This window comes from Panicum virgatum, chromosome 4N (genome assembly GCF_016808335.1).
Source record: "Panicum virgatum strain AP13 chromosome 4N, P.virgatum_v5, whole genome shotgun sequence".
NCBI classification, from domain to species: Eukaryota; Viridiplantae; Streptophyta; class Magnoliopsida; order Poales; family Poaceae; genus Panicum; species Panicum virgatum.
Genome location: NC_053148.1, coordinates 5,533,102 through 5,548,901, shown reverse-complemented (window position 1 = coordinate 5,548,901; position 15,800 = coordinate 5,533,102). Strand labels below are relative to the sequence as shown.

Genomic DNA, 15,800 nt, shown 5'->3' with positions numbered 1-15,800 from the left:
CGCGCGTTTACTGGCAGACGGTTAGTATTAACCATGCAGGTTATCCAATTAACCTAAGGATTTGTTTAATACAATACACCACAAAACTATTTGCACGGTATGATCTGGGGGTAAAAAAAAAGATTGTGATATGGAAGTTCCCGACGTATTGGTGCATATGCCGGTTATCAACACATTTGAGTTCTTCGAACCACGACAGCAATGAGCAATCAGTTCAAAAATGCTATCTCTTTCTCTTGAGCATTTCCAGTATCAATTCTGGTTTCCTACATTCTTTACTTTCCATACAACGGGATGAGAAGACGCTATCTATCCTAGAGCTAATGCCGCCAATATGAGCTGTATTTTTTGTTGAATTCCTTCGGTTTAGTTGAATACTTCAAGATCTTCAGCCTTTTCCGCCCCAGACCCGCAGAGATCTTCAGAGATCCAGCTGCCCTATCTGTGTGCTTGGTTCTTTTCTTTGACGTTTGCAATACAACCCTGCTCGAGATGTCAACTTCTTCACGTGCAATGGCTTTGCCAGCACCGATGGAGCTACTATGACCCTTTCTTCTATCCATCAACAATCCATCCAACTTAGGACCTAAGCAACCAGAGTGCAGGCTTATCTTGATATTAGCTTCTGCTCTGCAAGCTGATGCTGTTGCAACTGGAATGACATGATGCGGGTGATTGAGTGCCACTTGAAGAAGTCGCTGCTTCTGACTAAAGGGGCCATCACTGATGAGCTGGCAGCTCATGTTCAGACACTTGAGTATCTTGATCCAAAGTTTCTCAAGCTGGTAAATGATTGTTCCTTGTTGCATTTCACAGTACAATGTGGAAGATAAAGAGAGCCACTCAATAAGTTGATCTCCAATAATCTGCAAGGGTGTATTCATGCAGTTAGGCATAAAGTATATGTGCTTGTCAAATGAAGCTGACTCTCCTAGAAACATTTGGAGCTATATATGTACTTTATTCTGGAAATATGCACAAACCTCGAAAAGAAGAAGAATATCTTTCTTTAATATGACATGCACAACAAAATTGGATAAAGATTGAAAAAACCTGAAGCAAAGCCAAGTTAACAGAAGGAATGAAATATAAACTCAAGTGCTCAGCCGATAGCAGCTTACTGGCATTAAAACCAACAAACAAGACTGCAATTTTGTAAATCTGTTAAATTACCTGCTTGTGACTTGGTGCTGTCCAGCTGGATTTGCTTTGAAGCCAAATATTGAAAACCTCATAAACCTGCAAATCATGAAATGCTTGGATATTATTGAAACAGATTGAGGCCATTGTTATTTTAGATATGATATGTTAGATCTGATTTGTTTATAAGTCAACAAACCTGTTAACAAGGTTCAAGCAGCTCAAAAAAAGGTTAGGCTGCCTGCATCCAGTGAAGTCTTCATTTGTTCCATGCAACTCTTGGTTAGCGTATGCTAAGATTTGATCATTCTCCAACAGTCCAAGGACTACTTCACAGAGAGCAGAAAGGACAGCAGTATTTTCGAACTTCTCTGGGCAATGCTGAATGTTGGCTTGGAACAATGCCATGTGTTCATCAATAATGTTAACCAAATAGTCATAAAAACCCTTAAAAAAAACCTTGGATGCAGCCTTTGAATTACAGGAGCTTGTACAGAGGGATTTATAAACTTCAATGGCTAATTCCACCTCCAGTTCTTGCGCAACAGGAGCAGATGAGCTATTTTCAGCATTCCAAAGAACAGATGAGGCCCCAGGGTATAAAAAAGTAAAAAATGGATAGCAGAAGAAATGATGGAGCACATCATAGGAACTTGGTCTGAAAGTAGAGATAATTTTCTCATTCAAGTGTTTTGCAACTATGTTCCACACCATCAACCATTTTAATCTTTGCTCAATAAACATCGGACACATGATCTGCATATACATAAAAGAAACGACAGCATGAAAACTCTTCAGGATATCTGATGAAGAGAGAATAAAAGCCAACTTCTCAGTATCTCCATGCGACAGCTCTCCAGTATACTGAGCTACCATGGACAGAGACAGTGCAGTCGCATAAACTGCTAGAGAAACCATCTCCATGTAAGAAAGTGATCGGATTCTTGGAAAAGAGACCTTTGGACTGCATTCTGCAGATTGGTTCTCCTTTATGTATTCGATGTCTAAGCATATCTCAATCTTTTCAGAATTTAAAAGAGAATGATCCAACTCCCCCACAATAACTTTCACAAATTGAAGACCAAAATCCAGTAGCATTGCACACTTGTTACCACTATGCTTTCCTACATGATCCTGAAACAACTTCGTCTTTACAAACTTGCAGAGATCTGTAATGCAAAGCCTGACTTGTCCATAAGAATCCTTTTCTTTGAGTTCAATTTGAACTCCTACTAGAAGAAACCTGAATATCTGTGTTGCAGAATCCATAACAATCAGCATCTTTTCAGGAATCATGTCATGTAACAGTTCTGGATTCAAAATTGTGCCAAGAATGTCGAGTTGAAAATGAAAGCAACCAATGTCCCATGGTAGCCATTTGATATGTTGAGCATTCAGCAAAGACTTGAGATGCATGCAAGATTGGGCAACCAAGTTCTGATTCACTGGAGTACACAAATCCTCTCTGTGCCTGCTTTTTGATGAACTAAAATCATGAAAAAGATTCATGCAAAATGACCACAGTGGCTTGTTCTGATCATTGATTCCAAATGAGAAAATTATTTTGAGTATTGGCACAAAAGCAGCCTCCAGTATGGGTAAATGATTGATCAAATTACCGAGTCTATGTAGAAGGTAATTCCATGTACTCAAACAAGAAGAGCTCAGAACAATATTACGACTTCTCGAAAGAACTTGACATAAAGGCACCATAATTAACCTTGTCCTTTTAACCTGAGGAGTTGCATGTTCTCTGGGTTCTGATGGGGCAATCACAGTTTCTTGACCCACAGATTCTGTAGCCTGAGATGGGAAAAATGCATCTACCAAATTTCTCCAGGAAACCTGTGGATCTGAAATGACTATCATAATGCAATAGAGAACTTCATGTTACTAGAAAAGTTACTGTGCATCAGAAAAAGAAGAAATGGTGTAGGCAACGTATCCAGTGGAAACCACAATCTTTGTAAAAACCCGTGCAAACTATGGCAAAAAAGTTGTCTAAATTCACTAAAAAAATCACACATGTAGAGTATATGATAATACACAACCTTGTAAAATATCATGTCCAAACTTGACTTTGTTTGTGAGATATAAAAATAACAAATTTCTAACAAATCATCTGGCCAGCTTTCTGGCTTAAAAATTGTTATTTTTATATCTCACAAACGAAGTCGAATTTGGACAAGATATTTTACAAGGTTGTGTATCATCATATCATCTACATGTGTGATATTTTAGGTGAATTTAAACGACTTTTTCGCCATGGTTTGCACGGGTTTTCACGAAAGTTGTGGTTTCCACCAGATACATTCCCAATAGTGTAACCTACCATTGCAGCAATCTGGACTTGTGCGTCTACATCAATGAACATTCTTTCAGGAACCTTTAGGAGTTTATTAAGTAGAGATCTATTATTCACTGCGTCTGTACCAAGTAAAGATATGATCCATCCCCATGACCTCACTGCTTGAACTTTCTTCAAAGGATCATCAAGCATATTCATCATGTGGCAGAGAAGCTTTCGCTCAAGGTCTATAGCTACAGCCTATGCAGAAAGCACCAAAATGAAGATAAACTGAGAAAATAATCACCAGATGAGCTCATCCGAAACTGAACTATTACAGCAAGTAAAACAGATGAAATATACAAAGTTGCAGGGTCACAGCACTGAATAGAAAAAGGAGGTATCTAAAACAATTCACGATCACCCCCCCCCCCCCCACCCCCCACCCACCCGTAAATTTGGATCCATCTGCAATTTGTTGCTGTGAGGTAATGATACCAAGGTGTTGCCCGTGATGGAAAAAAACAATCCACATATCAAATGCCATACAAACACTAGTATAAAAACAAACATTATGCGATGTATACGTTTTCTAAATTAATCTAATAATAGTAATTTCCAGCTTGTGTTGGGACATGCCTCCTATAATCAATTTAGACTAAAAGTAATAAAATTACAGGAATTTCAATACTACAAAGTACAACTAAAGGAGGAAATGCTTGTGTAGCCTCCAAGCCCTATGAGTATGATGTTAAGCCTTCTTAACGCTGATATATTCTTGATGGGGAATTAGTTCGGTATCATTTTACTCATCTCTAACAAAGCTATACTGTTGTTACTATATTGTGTCACAAGGACATTAATGTCACTAATTGGTCAAACTAAAGCAATTCAGCTGAGTTTCCTTAGCACTCTAGACACATCAAGAAAAATGTGTACGAATTAGGACTTATCCATACGAAGCTGATCGAGTTTAGTTGCACTCAGGTATTCAGGTAACTTTGAGTAGTTGCACTCTGGTATTCAGGTACCTTTGAGTAGTTGCACTCAGGTATTCTTTATACCTTTGAGTGACTGTATTAAAGTAGTTGCACTCAGGTATTCAGGTACTTGGGTTGCTTACACACTAACAAAAAAATTAATCTGTTTAGAGAAAAACTAAACTCCGCCACAGTGTGCATATATCCAATGAATTTGCATACAACAGACAAGTAATTACTTACAGGATAGATCAAATTGTGAATTAAATACATCTGTAGTAACAGCAATCTTTCAGTTACCTTGGAAAGAAGCGGTTGAGGTGGTAGGATAATGGATGACACTTTAATGAGGCATCTTTCTGCCATGTCCCTTTCTGGTTTATCAGCACTTAAGAGTCTTCGGTATATTGGTGGAACCCATAAGCTTGATAGGTCCCTCATTCTTTTGTGACTTTGACAAGCAAGCTTCATGATAGCCTTCATCATAAGTTTCAGCACTCCAAGTTACATTAAAAGATTACACGAGAAAGCAAGAGAAATAAAGATCAAGGTATATATTAAGTAGTTATCTTGCAGTCTATGGTACATGAGGAAAGTTCATACAGATATGACTCATATAATATGATTTTACATCATTTGAGGCAAATTTTGATGAAACTAGAAGCATCGTGAAGGAAGATGGTTGTTCAATAATGGATGCTGCAAAGCAGTTATTTTACAGCAAATATTCGATTGCTAATTCAACATCCTATTCACAAAAATGCAATGACATAGAACATAATTTACATGTGCATAATTACCTGAGCTCCCTCAAATGTTGTTGACAAGGAACCAAATGGATTGTCGAGTGCATGAACAATAGCAGTAACCACTGGTTCTGCTATATCTTCTATAATCAATGGTTCCAACTGCTGAACGGAGATGCACCAGATTCCCAAATTACAAACAGACTGCAATAACAAATTTAAGAGGAGAAAATGGGAATCATATCATATACTAAAAAATCAAACACATATTGTTAACATAAAAATTGAGCGCTTTAAGCACTTGACAAAGAAAATTAGAAAAATGGTTGGCCAGATCTACCTTCATCCGAGTATTCATGATTAGCTGCACCAACATATCCAATACATCATGGGCCGTCTGCGCTGAAGGATAAGATGAATATATTATTCGCTATGCTCCTTAAAACAAAAATGCAGTGCCTACAGTTCATCATGATTATGATATTGGATGGCAAAATGATGATGCTATCTCGAAGAAAAGCGTACAGATAATATTCTAAAACAAAAGAAGCTCAGTTAATCATAAAACACTAATCCAAAGCGAAATTTTAGACCCGTAAAGTCCTAAAACATTCAGGTGGGTTCAGATGCGTGACCTAGTATTCTAGATACATGTACGCAATGCCGCAAAGGGGTGAGTTTTTATGTAAGACAACACTGCTAAAGGCCAATATACTTCTCAATGAAAAGCAATGTCTCCACGTTCACATCATAGGCTTCCTCCCACCGAGCAACTAGCACAAATTTCGGTGTGAACTTTGCTGAATCGAACTTGTTTACCGTCGATCAACCAACACTGAGCATTTAACTGAAGAGACGCGGGTACAGGGAAGAGCTAGTACCTGAGATGGTAGAGACGAGGACGGGGTGGTAGAGCGCGAAGCCGAGGCACTTGAGTGCGGATGCCGCGACGGCCTCTTCAGGGTCGGCGGCATCGTGGAGTAGGAGCGGGAGGAGGGGAGAGGGGAGCTCGGCGGCGAGGTCCGCGGCGGCGGAGGGGTCGTCGGCGCAGCCGCGCTGAAGGTGGAGGAGCCACGCGTACGCCGCAGCGCGGTCCGGCTCCGCGGCGATCTCCGCCACCTCACGCGCCACCGGCGGCGGCGGCGGCATGGTCGCGGAGGTCTAGGGTTTGGTTTTTGGCGCGAAGGGTGGTGGAGGGCGGATTTGGGCGCGCGGGAGAAGAGTGGCGCGACAGTTGGGGTGGGGGGAAGTCGTCTGCAGTGAGGCGACGCGGAAAATGCGAAAAGGACGCCAAGGATTACGCCAACCCAAATCGGAAACGGATTATACATGTATTTGGCACTGCTACACATATGATTGCACGGCTTTGCCATTTTCGAGTTGTTTTTGTTTGGGGACATATATATACATGTCAAATGGCGAAGAAATGATGTAATAAATTCCGTTATACAAATACTACGGTACTTTAGGTTTTTTTCTAAAAAAATGAGATGGAGATTCGGAGACAAATTCCAGAGATCCAAGTTATTATTCCTTTGTTTGCAACAATAATGCCGCCTATGAGGCTGCAGGGCCGGCGGTCGGGTCACGGTGCCGCGGCGGCGCTGGCCGTGCTGTGCTCCGCGACGTGGGGGGCAACGAGACCCACACGCTGTCCCTCGCGCGCGACGTGCTGGCCCCGGCGTCGGAGGCCCGCGCCGCCGCGTGCGTGGCGCTCCGGAGGGCTGGGACCGCCGGGCGGCGCCGGAGCATGTGCCGGCGGCCATCGGCGACGGCAAGGCGCGGCGAGCTGGTTGCCAAAGCCCCCGCAGCGCTCGCCCTCGGGTGCCGGCTGCGCGTAGGCCCGATAACGGGCCGCACTTACCGGGAGACCCGTGCGGAGAAGTGCCTAGATCTTTTCAGGCGAGGGAAGCCCGAGTTCCTGTCGCGGGTGGACCCGACGGTTGAGGTGCCGACCGAGTTCCTGTCTCGTGCTGTCGTGAGACAGACGGTGAACAACGACTGCTGCGACCTAGGCGACCCGTGCCTCTGCATGCTGAAGAAGAAGCTCAAGGCGGAAGGCAGCAAGGAGCCCAACATTTGGTGCCTCAAGAAAAAGGAGCTGCTGGACAAGTGCAAGTGATGATGCCTTCTTCTTGTGACGCTCTAGCTTGCATCATTGATCTTGTGGTGTGGTCGGCCTGCTTGTCGTTCTCTCGGTTTTTTTTTTCATTTGCTTTAATTCGCGATTATTGGTTCATGAGTTTCTTCCAACATGGAATGTAATGTAAGCATGCGTGGACTTTGTATCTCAAGTGAAGTCAGTTCGCTGCTTTTGCTTGTCTTGTCGGCTGTCTCCTTGTTTGTGCGACTTTTTCAAGTCTGGTTTAGATGGAAAATTCAAAATTCAACCATAACTAGACACTAAATTGCTGTACTAACACATACTCTAATGATGAATTAACTAGGCTCATTAGATTCGTCTCGTAGTTTACAGACAAAATCTATACTTTATTTCATACTTATTAATCCATGTTTAATATTTCAAATGTGCTGGCATATCCGATATATTTACAGGGTAAAATTTTTGCATCTAAATAAGCCATAAGGCATCAGTTCATATCGCCGAGAAGGCAGACATGCAGAGGTCGAGAACAAACATAAATATTAATATTATTTTATATAAAATTGGTGAGACTCCCAGGAAGAGAAAGAGATAGTTGTATTCTAAAAGACGGAGGGAGTAGTACATATGGTGTTCTGGATTGCTGATGCTACCGCACCGCAAGTCTACAACTCGACGACAATCTTGTGAACCCTCTCCCCGGGCATCTCCTCCAGCTGCAGGGTCTCCAGCCCGGACGAAGGGTCGTAGGAGAACTCCATCTCAACCGACCCCACCATGCACCTCCTAGGCCTGACAGAAGCGTAGGCGCCGAACCTGCCACGCCCCCGCACTTCCATGCACGCCAATCCGACGGCCTCCTCTGATCTACAAGCGGAGCCGGCGTCGCCGACCGCCGACGAGCTTGCCCCCCGTCGAGGAGGTGGTAGGTCAGGCCTTCGACCGCCGCGCCGCTGTTGAACATGTCGACCAGCCCGATCGGGGCGAACCTGAACCCGGGTGCCAGGTCCTGCAAGCAATGGCACGATCCATGGCTCCATCGGTTAGTTCACAGTCAGCAAACTTCAGTATCAGACATGGAGACATTTGGCATTGGGCTCTGACCTTGATGGGCGACACGGCCGGTCTCCAAAGAACTCCGAGGTTAAACGTGCTTGGTCCGGAGAAATTTGGGGATGGGTGACCGACCGGGAAGTTTTTTCTCGGATGCGCACGAGTGAGAACAAAGTGTGCAGAAAAGACTGATGTTCTTCTGTGAGGACAGTCTATGTCCTAGAAAGCAGCCAGATTATGTCCTAGAAAGCAGCCAGATGGAGTGAGAACAAAGTGTGCAGAAAAGATTAGTGTTGTCTGTGAGAACAGTCTATGTCATAGAAAGCAGCCAGATGTGTGCAGAAAAGACTGGTGTTGGTCTGTGAGGACACTCTATGTCCTAGAAAGCAGCCAGATGTAAGCGGGCCCGGCCTCGGGGAGGCGGGACGTTACAGGATGAGCAGCCAGATGTGTGCAGAAAAGACTGGTGTTGGTCTGTGAGGACAGTCTATGTCCTAGAAAGCTGACTGGTGTTGGTCTGTGATGACACTCTATGTCCTAGAAAGCAGCCAAATGTAAGCGGGCCCGGCCTCGGGGAGGCGGGACGTTACAGGATGAGCAGGCAGATGTGTGCAGAAAAGACTAGTGTTGATCTGTGAGGACAGTCTATGTCCTAGAAAACTGCCAGATGTAAACGGGCCCGGCCTCGGGGAGGCGGGAGGTTACACGGCGCAGTCGCCGCTCCACTGATCGGGGTCCGTCGCGGCCTCGGAGACGAGGTGGACGTCGCTGCTCTTCACGCCGCAGGTCAGGGCGCCGACGCCAGCGTGGTGGAACGTGGTCTTCTTCTCCACGAAGCTCCACGCCGCGCCCTGGCAGTTGTACACCCCGAGGACGCCGGTGAACTTGTTCATGTTCCATATCTTGAGCAAGCTGCACGGCAAGAGCAATCTCAGAGACCACAAACAAAGCAGAGCACAATTGGCACATGTGAACAGATCATCTCAACCTGACGCCGTCGCGTGCCGGGTCGGTGAACAAGCAGTCCTTGGTCGCCCGGCCGGCCAGGCAGGCGCGCGCGGAGCACCGAGCCGTCCGGCAAGACGATCTTCTTCAGCAGCTCGAAGTCGTGCTTCCCGGGGGCATCACTACAATCAAATCCATCACCAAGAACAGAGTTCAGCTCCCAATTTCGCCAGACCTAAGCATGAACACTGCTGAAGATTGATGAATTGATCGCGACCTGACATAGACGGGGCCGCCGCTGATCGCACGGGCCGAGCCGCGGTACTCGCCGGCGGGGTGGAGGGAATGGAACATGTCCCAGTCCGGGAGCATGAACTCGCCGAGGAACACGCTGTTGTACGCCACCGCGGCGATGTGGATCGTGTGCGACGCGGGGTCCCTCGGGAAGAAATCATCCGACGCTCTCACCACCGCCGTCTGCTTCGAGCTGCCAATTCGACACACAGCACGGCACGATCAAACTGGTCAAGAAAATCCGTGAAAAAAAGACTGCGAAATTCGTGGATGGGAATTGTTCTGGCGGACGCAGTACCAGTAGAGGGCGTCGGTGTTGTGGCTCATGCACGCGATGATGCCGTTCTCGGGGAAGTTTTTGGCGACGGACGCGTCGAGCGCCTGGTGGTACTGCCTGGTGAGCTGCGCGCGGCCTCCGTGGCCGGCGCCGAGCGTCTCCAGGATGCACTGCTCGTCCACCTTGACGCCGTCGACCCCGGCGGCGGCGAGGTACGCGTGCTGCTCGTCGTAGAACCGGTACACGGCGCGGGGGTGCACCAGGCCGACCCCCTGGGCGGTGATCCAGTCGGTCGTCATGCCGGGATCGTTCTCGGCGACGCCCGGCGAGATCTTGGGGAACTGCATGCTGGAGCGGTAGCGCTCCATCCCGGCGGCGCCCTGACGGACGCCGCCCCAGTAGCCGGTGATGGCGTGCCAGACGAAGACGTACTTGAGCCCGTACTCCTCCTTCGCCGCGCGCACCACCGTCTTGATGCCGGCGGCCGGGTCCTCCACGTTCTGGAACTTGCTGTTCTCCTTGATACCGGTGAGCCGAGGCAGGCGCAGCCGCGTGGCCTCTCCGGCGTGGTCGTCGGGGCCGGGCTGGTCCGTGCCGACGGACTGCCAGCGCCCAGCCGTCGTCGATGATGACGAACTTGGGCGGCGCGCCGCCGGCGACGAGGCTGCGGAGCCCGGCCTCGACGCCCTCCTGCGTGACGTCCTGGTAGAAGGCGTCCCAGCCTCCCAGGTGCACCGCCCGAAGTAGTCCACGATGCCCGGGAGCTTCTTCTCGGCGTGGACCCGGAACGTCTTGAGCGCGGACCTGGCGGCGGCGACGGCGCCCGCGACGCCCGCGAAGGGGTCCGACGCCACGGCGCCCACGAAGAGCGCGCGCTCGACGGACGCCGCGCGCGTGTCGTCGTCCCAGCTCTCGACGCAGAGCTCCAGCGCGTCGCCGGCGCCGCCCTGGAGGCTGGCCCGGAACGCGCCCCCCACCAGCGGGAGGAACACGACGTACGCAGCCGCCGCCTCGTCCTCGCCACCGGCGCCCCTAGACTCCACGAGCAGGAACTGCGTCTCGTGCGGGACATCGCCGCCCTTGTCCCCCATCCGCTGCGACATCCACCATAGCTTGCTCCGGAAGCACGCCATGAAACGCACGCCCCTGCGCCATTATCATCCCCAACCGAAATCAGAGTCAATGTGTAACGGAATGGATCGAAAGAATGGCATTTTTTTTTCTCGTGTTCCCCAGTGTCAGCACCGGACCTTAAGGTGCCGAGGGAGATGACGTGGCGGGACGCCGGCTCGGCGAGGTCGGCGCCAATGAAGACCCCGTCGACCGCTCCGGCCGCTGCCGCAGAGGACGCCGCCACGGCGGCTGGCACGCCGGACAGCACCGTCCTACCGCGGACCGACAGCGTGCCGCCGGCGAGCTTGACGGATGATGCGATCGTCATCTCCTCTTCGCCTATCTTGGATAGCGAGACGCTTGGCAAGGATGCCAGGAGAGGAGGGCGGGAAGGGCGGTATATATACGGCGCAGCAGCAGAGGAGACGGCCGGCGAGCGGAATCATCCTGCGCGCCAAATGCGCCTTCACCGTCACGGTGACAGTCGGGACACGGGCGTCAGCGGCTGTCCGATCTGTTTCCACTTGCTAGTTGCTAACTTGTTATACGGATCGGAAGTAAATGGGCTAGTGATGATATGTAAATAAAAACGGAGGGAGGATAATCAGAAACAAAGCATCACTGGTAATAATAACGCCACAAAGCTAAGATAGTTCCTCATATGCAGCGTGAACTAATAAGATGTTTTCCATATGCTTTGTTCTATCCCAGTAGAAAAATCTATCTAGCCCTGATCAGAAACCAAGCAAGAAACCGCAAGAGGGAAGAAACTCATTTCTGATTCTTCGCATCTCTCTCTTAAACAACAACTTAAGGAAGTTCACGCGCCGGAAGGGCCAGGGCGGACTGGGCTTCCGGGATTTCAGAGTGTTTAACCAAGCGCTTTTAGCAAGGCAAGCATGGCGGCTCATAGAGTTCCCTGACAGTTTGTGTGCCCGAATTCTGAAGGCCAAATATTTCCCAAATGGTGATTTGCTAGATACTGCGTTCCCGAGTCAGGTGTCGCCCACCTGGAGAGCGATAATGCATGGCCTGGAACTCTTGAAGAAAGGAGCTATCTGGAGAGTCGGTAATGGCTCGAGTATCAAGATATGGAGGCATGCTTGGATCCCTCGCGGAATCACTTTAAAACCGTCGGGACGCAAAAGATCATGCAGGCTGAAATGGGTCAGGGAGTTGATTGATGATGAGAGTAGAAGCTGGAAGGAGGACGTCCTTGAGCGCTTCTTCTACCGGCATGACGTGGAGGCCATTAAGAGTATAAACATTCCGTGGCGGGATTCAGAGGATTTTGTGGCCTGGCATTTTGAAAAATCTGGTTGTTTCTCTGTGCGCAGTGCCTACAAGCTGGGGATGGATCTGCGTGATGATGTTGGAGGAGCCGGCTCTTCGAGCTCGAACCCGGATGGTACAAGACCAGTGTGGAAGAAATTCTGGGCACTACCACTCCCACACAAGGTGCGCATCTTTGCATGGAGAGTCATTCAGGGAGGACTAGCTACGAAGGAAAACAAGAAGAGCAGGAACATTTTGCATGACGCTACATGCGACATATGCGGGATGGAGGCTGAATCCAGCTACCATGGTACCATGAAGTGTCAGCATGCACAGCATCTCCGCTCTGCGATGCGGGAACATTGGTCGCTCCCCGACAAAAATCTTCTAGTCCACTCTGGGCCGGAATGGCTACTTCATGTGGTGAGCATCTCAGAGCCGGAGTCAGTAGCTTGCCTCATTCTCACCATGTGGCGCGCCTGGTTTGTCCAGGACAGATGGACACACGAGGGTAAGTGGCTCAACATCCAGGCGTCGGTAAACTTCCTGCTGAACTATTGGGACTCGCTTAGTTGCAGCAGCATCCCAGAGGCATCCGATGACAAGGGCAAAGGTGTGGTGGAGATTCCTCTGTTGACGTTGAGAAGGCCGGATAGCTTGAAACCGAAGGAAAGCTGGTCACGCCCAGAGGAGGGCTGGGTCAAGGTGAATGTGGATGGTGCTCTAGTGCCGAAAACTGGGATGGCGGGCATCGGTGCCATTGTCAGGGACCATCGTGGGTGCGTACTCCTGTCTGCATGGAAGTCCATCCATGGTGTTGCGACTGCGGAGGAGGTGGAAGCACTGGCTTGCCGAGAGGGGCTCCACCTCGTCGCTGAATGGATTCACAAGCCGACGATCCTGGAGTCCGACTACTCTAGAGTCATCAGTTACCTATCGCAGCGACAGAAGCAAAGGGCCCCTGCGTTCTTCACCATCCAGGATGCACTACGTGAAGCTGGCAAGTTGCCCAAGGTCGTGTTTAGGCATGTAGGGAGAGAGCAAAATGTAATCGCGCACGAGCTTGCCTAGCTCGTGCGCCGGCTGAACCACAGCACGGTTTGGCGGGAACGCTGGCCGGTCTGTGTCGAACACCTGGTATCTCAGGATGTAATTCCTATTGATTAATAAAGCTCTCTCCTTTTTTCGCAAAAAAACAACTTAAGGAACACACGGTCAGAAACCTGAACAGCTGGCCTTCTAAAATATGTATCTTCGTGTACCAGCATATTCTCTGACAGAGTTATTTGTCAGTTTCTAAACCTTCAGTATTTTCCCCATAGTGCAGTACAGTAGCAAAGCAATCACTCGGACAGCTTTGCCTCTCCTGCTCTTCACCGATCTCAATTTCCAGATGACTGGGGCTTACTACTGTAGCACATGATTTAATAGTGTTTTGTGAGAGGATGTGGTACTGTAGCGGCTGATAGTGGTGGGTTACTGTAGTGGCTGTTTACTGTGGTGGCTGGTAGGTATATGGACTTAAGTACCATAATTCGTCAATACTGCCTTTCTTCGGTGATGCCAACAGGCAGTAATGGATCGGCTTGCTAGAATATTTTTATCACACTCTGCTGTGACATCCAGATCAAATCTGGGTTTAATTATACTAAATCTCTAAGTCTGTCTAATGCCCAGGGAGGGAGTAAAAGGGCTTCGACAATCAACTGCAGGACCATTTTGTCTTCAGATATCACTAGAAATGCTTGCGGCGTTGCCGCTTGTGGCCAGTGGCAGGCCTTTCATTTTTTCCACTTCCTCTAGTGAAGTGAGGTTTTTATATTCTGGTTCCGAGATCTCTTGCATGTGGGCTCATTTGTTTTTTTTAGCAAAGCATTGTAAATGGTGTATCTTAGAGCCTGTCATTTCATCATCTACACAATGATATGTAGTAAGAGCATTAATTAACCAAAGTTGTATCCAGAAACTTTAAGCAAAAGGAGCAGTCCACATCGGTGGTCCCTTTACAACAAAATATCCAGAAACTTTAAGCAAAAGGAGCCATTTTGAGAAGTTCTGAAACTCGGTGTAGCCACTGGCTGAGACCATGGTATTGTACGATGCCATTCCCGCAGCCTTGACCTTGGCAGCCACCTCCTAGAAAGGATCAAAAGATAAGTAAGTGGAATAGAATAAAGACATTTATCGAAGACATCAATAATAGATTGCACATACATAATGATAATGGGTGCAGCACAGAAGGACAAATAACAGAATACTAGGTAAAAATGAGGAAACGACCTAAAAACAAATAAGAGGTAAGTAAATGTACCATATAACAAATGAAAGAAGAAAATAGAAGCAACAAGCAATATAGGAAATGAAATGAATGATAAACTGAAAATTGCAATATTTAATTACATTAGTAAGAATAATTTACTTCTTGAAAATTTTGAAACTACTACTAAAAACTATGATATTTTTAAAAGGAATTCCTACAATATTTCTCCCAAGAGGCACCACAGGGACCCAAAACGCTTATGGCCCATCAAACAATACTCAGCCCAATGGCACAACCCCAGCGGCCCAGCGTATATAAGCAACCTCCTTCTCGAACCCTAACCCTATTTGATCCCTCCTCACTCCTCAGCTGCAGGGACAAGGCAGGTGAAAGCATCTAGGCCCCTAATTCTAGTTTTGGTAATTAATGACAACGGTTTGTGGATTAACGATTTCATTTGAGAAGATGAGTATAGGTTGATTCACGGATGAAAGACATTTGGTTGTGAACGTATGGAGTTTTGGAGATGATGAGTAAAGCTCGGGCTCAAGGCAAAGGTATAAAATAGGGCTTTTACATTTTACCGGTCACAAGGCGTTTAGTGGATGAAAAGTGACCGGATTTGTTGGATAGTTAGCCGTACTATCAAGAGGGGTTGTGTACTCATGCTTGACGGGTCTTTAGTGCCATTTTGCTCAAAATGTCTAGTTGCATGCATGAGGGCTAACGGCGTTTTGAAAAGTTTTGAAATAGACTAAGTTCGAGCTCACTGAGTAACGGCGGACAGTCCGCACCTGAGGGGCGGACAGTCCGCGCCCGTTCCAGAGAGCTTGCAGAGGCTCTGGTGGGCTGGCGGACTGTCCGGCCCAGAGGGGCGGACAGTCCGCGATCGTTCCAGAGAGCTTGCAGAGGCTCTGGTGGGCTGGCGGACAGTCCGGCCCAGGTGGGCGGACGGTCCGCTACTGTATTTCATTTTTTACCAGAAAGGGTGTCTCTCTGGTGTGGGCTTCAAAGTTAAACTGCGGACGGTCCGCTCCTGAGGCGCGGACGGTCCGCAGGCTAATCTCAAAGTTGTTCCAGAGACGATGTTAGTCTCTGGTGGGGTTGGAACTCTTAACTGCGGATGGTCCGCCACTGGGGCGCGGACGGTCCGCCAGGGCTTAACGGCTAGTTCTGACATGCATTAAATGCACTCTGACTCACTGGTTTATAACGGCGGACAGTCCGGTTTTTGAATCGCGGACGGTCCGCGACTTCGCAGAAAAGAGTGTAACGGCTAGTTTTTGGAGGGATGTCTATATATACCCAATGCCCGGCCATTGGGTG

The 15,800-nt window shown here is 48.1% G+C and overlaps 1 protein-coding gene and 1 pseudogene across 1 annotated transcript; both read right to left on the bottom strand.

The window, feature by feature from the left end:
* Positions 1–202: 202 nt before the first annotated feature.
* LOC120670303 lies at positions 203–6,387 on the bottom strand (annotated as a pseudogene).
* A 1,393-nt stretch (positions 6,388–7,780) lies between these two features.
* Positions 7,781–11,327, bottom strand: LOC120671196 (probable galactinol--sucrose galactosyltransferase 6). The gene is made up of 6 exons (XM_039951480.1): positions 11,077–11,327; positions 9,848–10,972; positions 9,533–9,742; positions 9,299–9,437; positions 8,362–9,222; positions 7,781–8,266 (listed from the first exon to the last, which is right to left on the bottom strand). Exons 1-5 carry the CDS (start codon positions 11,265–11,267, stop codon positions 8,956–8,958), a joined length of 1,932 nt encoding a protein of 643 aa, XP_039807414.1. The 5' UTR covers positions 11,268–11,327; the 3' UTR covers positions 7,781–8,266; positions 8,362–8,955.
* Between the last annotated feature and the right edge of the window lie 4,473 nt (positions 11,328–15,800).